At 50.4% G+C, this 3811-nt stretch overlaps 1 protein-coding gene across 1 annotated transcript in view; it reads left to right on the top strand.

The window, feature by feature from the left end:
* The window catches only part of LOC102762281 (putative uncharacterized zinc finger protein 814), a 14034-nt gene extending 10888 nt beyond the window's left edge, over nucleotides 1–3146 (top strand). Inside the window, exon 3 of the mRNA XM_006770407.2 lies at nucleotides 404–3146. Within this exon, the coding sequence (XP_006770470.2) occupies nucleotides 404–2556 (2153 nt within the window). The 3' untranslated portion in view covers nucleotides 2557–3146. The remainder of the gene's footprint in view (nucleotides 1–403) is intronic.
* The last annotated feature ends 665 nt before the right edge of the window (nucleotides 3147–3811 follow it).

Below are 3811 nucleotides of genomic sequence, written 5' to 3'. Positions count from 1 at the left end.
CTCCTGCACATCCCTACTGGGGATGTGCCCGCAACCCAGGTACATGCCCTTGACCGGAATCAAACCTGGGACCCTTTAATCCTCAGGCCGATGCTCTATCCACCGAGCCACACCGGTTAGGGCTCCATTGATTTTTAGAGAGGGAAAGACAGAAGTATTGATGCTAGAGAAACACATCAATTGGCGGCCCCCTGCATGCACCCCGACCATGGCTCGGGCCCGGGAGGACCTTGCAACTGAGGAGTGTGCCCTTGACCGGAATCAAACCCAGGACCTTTCGGTCCGCCGGCTGATGATCTATCCACTGAGCCAAACGGGCTAGGGCTGACACGTGAGTATGTGTGATGGGGTTCTCCCCTCCCTTTAGTCAACAGGTATCTCACCGGCGTTTCTTTGCGTTCAGGTTGCTGCTGTGGAGCCGACGATGTGGAAGCACCCCGTGAACAGAGGGTTTCTGTGGGAATCTCACAGGGGAAGAATCCCCAGGCAACCTCGTCTTCCCAGAAGAGACACCCCTGCGAGAGTTGCGGGCCGGTCTTGAGGGACATTTTCCACTTGGTTGAGCAGCAGGGGACACAGCACAGCCAGAAATTGCTGAGGTGTGGGGCGTGCACAAAACGGTTTTATTTCAGTGCAAAGTGTCACCAGCCAGAAGAGCAGCACATGGGAGAGGAGCCCTTCAGAAGTCGTGCGGACAAGGCCTCATGCGTGACGAGCGGCAGCACCCACCTGTCAGGGAAGACCGTGACCTCTGAGCAGGTTGAGAGGGACTTCCTGCCCAGCTTGGGACATCGGCAGCCACAGCTCACTCAAACCAGGGAGGAGCAAACCAAAGTCACCCCGTGTATAACTCCACAGAACAGAATAAGCCTTGGCCCTTCTGGAGAAGGCAAGAAAGATTTCAACCCCCAACGCATGCTTGCTCAGGACCAGAATGTCCATACGGCAAGACCGTGTTTTGCGTCCAGTGAGTGCGGAAAACCGTTCAGGTACAAATCCTCATTTGTTAGGCACCCCAGAGTCCGCACAGGAAAGGGTTTTCACGTGTCTGGCGAAAACGGAAAATTTCCCCGTGGAAGCTCAGCCCTCAGTCAGCATCGAAAAATTCATCCAGGTCCCAGGCAGTCCAAGTGCAGCAAATGTGGAAAATCCTTCAGCCACAAGCCTGTCTCCATTTATCCCCGGGTTCGGCACAGCGGAGAGAACAGTTACATGTGCAGCGAGTGTGCGCAATCTTTTAGTCGTGGCTCAGCGTTCATTCGCTATCAGAGAGTTCAAACCGGTGAGAAGCCTTATAAGTGTACCTACTGCGCCAAATCCTTTACCTCTATCGCGGGCCTCGGTTATCATCAGAGCTCTCACACGGGGAAAAGACCTTACGTGTGCAGTGACTGTGGGAAATCTTACATCACCCCGATGGCCCTCCGCTACCATCACAGTGTTCACACCGGAGAAAGGTCTTACGACTGCGGCGAGTGCGGGAAATCCTTTAATAACAGGTGGAAGCTTGTTCGCCACCAGAGAATTCACACAGGAGAAAAGCCTTACGCCTGCGGTACCTGCGGCAAGTCTTTCACCAACAGCTTCACCCTGCGGTATCATGAGCAAGGCCATCTGGGAAAGAGGCCTTACGAGTGCAGCGAGTGCCGGAAATGTTTCACCACGAGCTCCGGCCTTCGTTACCATCTCAGCCTTCACACAGGATCGAGGCCGTATAAATGCAGCGAGTGTGGCAAGTCCTTTATCTGTCGATCGACCTACCAGTCTCATCAGAAAACTCACTCGGGAGAAAAGCCCTATGAGTGCAGTGACTGTGGGAAATCTTTCACCCGGCGAAGTAGCCTCCTTTATCATCAGAGAGTTCACACTGGAGAAAGGCCCTTTGAGTGCAGTGAATGTGGGAAATCGTTTACCAGGATCTATGCCCTTCATTGTCATAAGAGAGTTCACACAGGGGAACGGCCTTACGAGTGCAGCGAGTGTGGAAAGTCGTTTCCCACAAGCAGTAGCCTCGGAAAACACCGGAAGGTTCATCCTGGAGAAAGGCCTTATGAGTGCGGCGAAGTTGGGAAATCTTTTGCCGGTAGTGACATCTTCTGTTACCATCAGAGAGTTCACGCAAGAGAGAAGCCTTTCAAATGCAGCCAGTGTGGGAAGTCTTTCTCCTCTGGTGCCTCCCTCCGTTATCATCAGCGAGTTCACACAGGAGAAAGGCCGTACGAGTGCAGCGAATGTGGGAAGTCTTTTATATATAGTTCCAAACTCCGCTATCACCAGCGAGTTCACACCGGCGAACGGCCTTACGAGTGCAGTGAGTGTGGGAAGTCTTTTATATATAGTTCCAAACTCCGCTATCACCAGCGAGTTCACACGAGTGAAAAACCTTATAAGTGTGGCGAATGCGGGAAATCGTTTATCTACAGTTCTACGTTTCGTTACCACCAGAGAGTTCACACTGGTGAGAGGCCTTATAAGTGCAGTGAATGCGGGAAGTCTTTTATCTATGGCTCCAAACTTCGTTACCATCAGCGAGTTCACACTGCCGAAAGGCCTTAGGTGTGCTGGGAATGAGCAATTTCCTGTTTGGTTAACAACACTTGAGGAGGAAACATTTTGGGGAGTCATTTGTCTGAATTGAAACTCTTATATCTGAATCTGCGCAGTGGGGAGACTCCCCGTAAGTTGTATTTATGTTGGAAGTGTGTGTAAGTATTTTTCTCGTTCTGACTTTCCCAGGCCTTCTTCCTCTCGGCTTATGGTGCTCCTAAATTCTGAGGCTAATTCCTTCCACTTTTCCCACCTGGCAGGTCCACAGACTTAGCGATAGTCAACACCCTAATGTGCTTATGTACGCTGACCTCTGGTCTCATGTATATTGTGGGAAAATGGAAATGACCAGGGGGTCAGCTTTCCTATTTGGACTAATTTGGACACGGAGAAGCTGCAGTAATGAATTGCAGCTTGCAGAGGAATGACTATGTGTTCATCGAGGGTGATAATTTGTGATGAGCTATTCCACCGTCCAGTGTATGAACTTGGAACTGTCTGCTGCTCATGACGTTAGCTTATACAATAATTCAGAATTTACTCTTTGTAAAAATATTTTGTTATTTATTTTTGAGAGAGGGAGAGAAGGAGAGAGAAACATTGATTGATTGCCTCATGCACTCACTCCGACCAGGGATGGAACCTGCAACCTGAACATGTGCCCTGACCAGGAATTGAACCAGCATCCTTTTGGTACATCAGACAATGCTCAACCAGCTGAGCCACACTGGCCAAAACAAGGCCTTACTCTATTTTTTAATGAATTTTTTATTGATTTCAGAGAGGAAAGGAGAGGGAGAGAGAGAGAAACATCAGTGAGGAGAGAGAATCATTGATCGGCTGCCTCCTGCACGCCCCCTACTGTGGATCGAGCCCATGACCCAGGCATTTGTCCTAACTGGCAATGGAACCATGACCAGCTGGTTCATAGGTCGATGCTCAACCATTGAACCATACTGGCTGGGTGACGTCTTACTCTTTCAAGTCTTTTTGTTGTTGTTTTAGTCCTCACTCAACGATATTTTTCCCACTGATATTTAGAGAGAATGGAAAGGAGGAATAGATGGGGAGGGACAGAAAGAGAGAGAGAAACACTGAGGTGAGTGAGACAAATGCCTTGGTTCCCTCTTACACGCACCCCAGCTGGGGCCAGGGATGGAACGTGCAACCCAGGTAAGTGCCCTTGACCGGGGATCGAACCCAGGACCCGTGGGTGCACAGGGCAAATTCTCTAATCACTGAGCCACACCGTCCAGGGCTTTTA

Source organism: Myotis davidii, unplaced genomic scaffold (genome assembly GCF_000327345.1).
Source record: "Myotis davidii unplaced genomic scaffold, ASM32734v1 scaffold1205, whole genome shotgun sequence".
In the NCBI taxonomy this organism is placed as follows: domain Eukaryota; kingdom Metazoa; phylum Chordata; class Mammalia; order Chiroptera; family Vespertilionidae; genus Myotis; species Myotis davidii.
The sequence above is the reverse complement of the archived record's forward strand: the minus strand, read 5'-3'. Positions and strand labels throughout refer to the sequence as shown.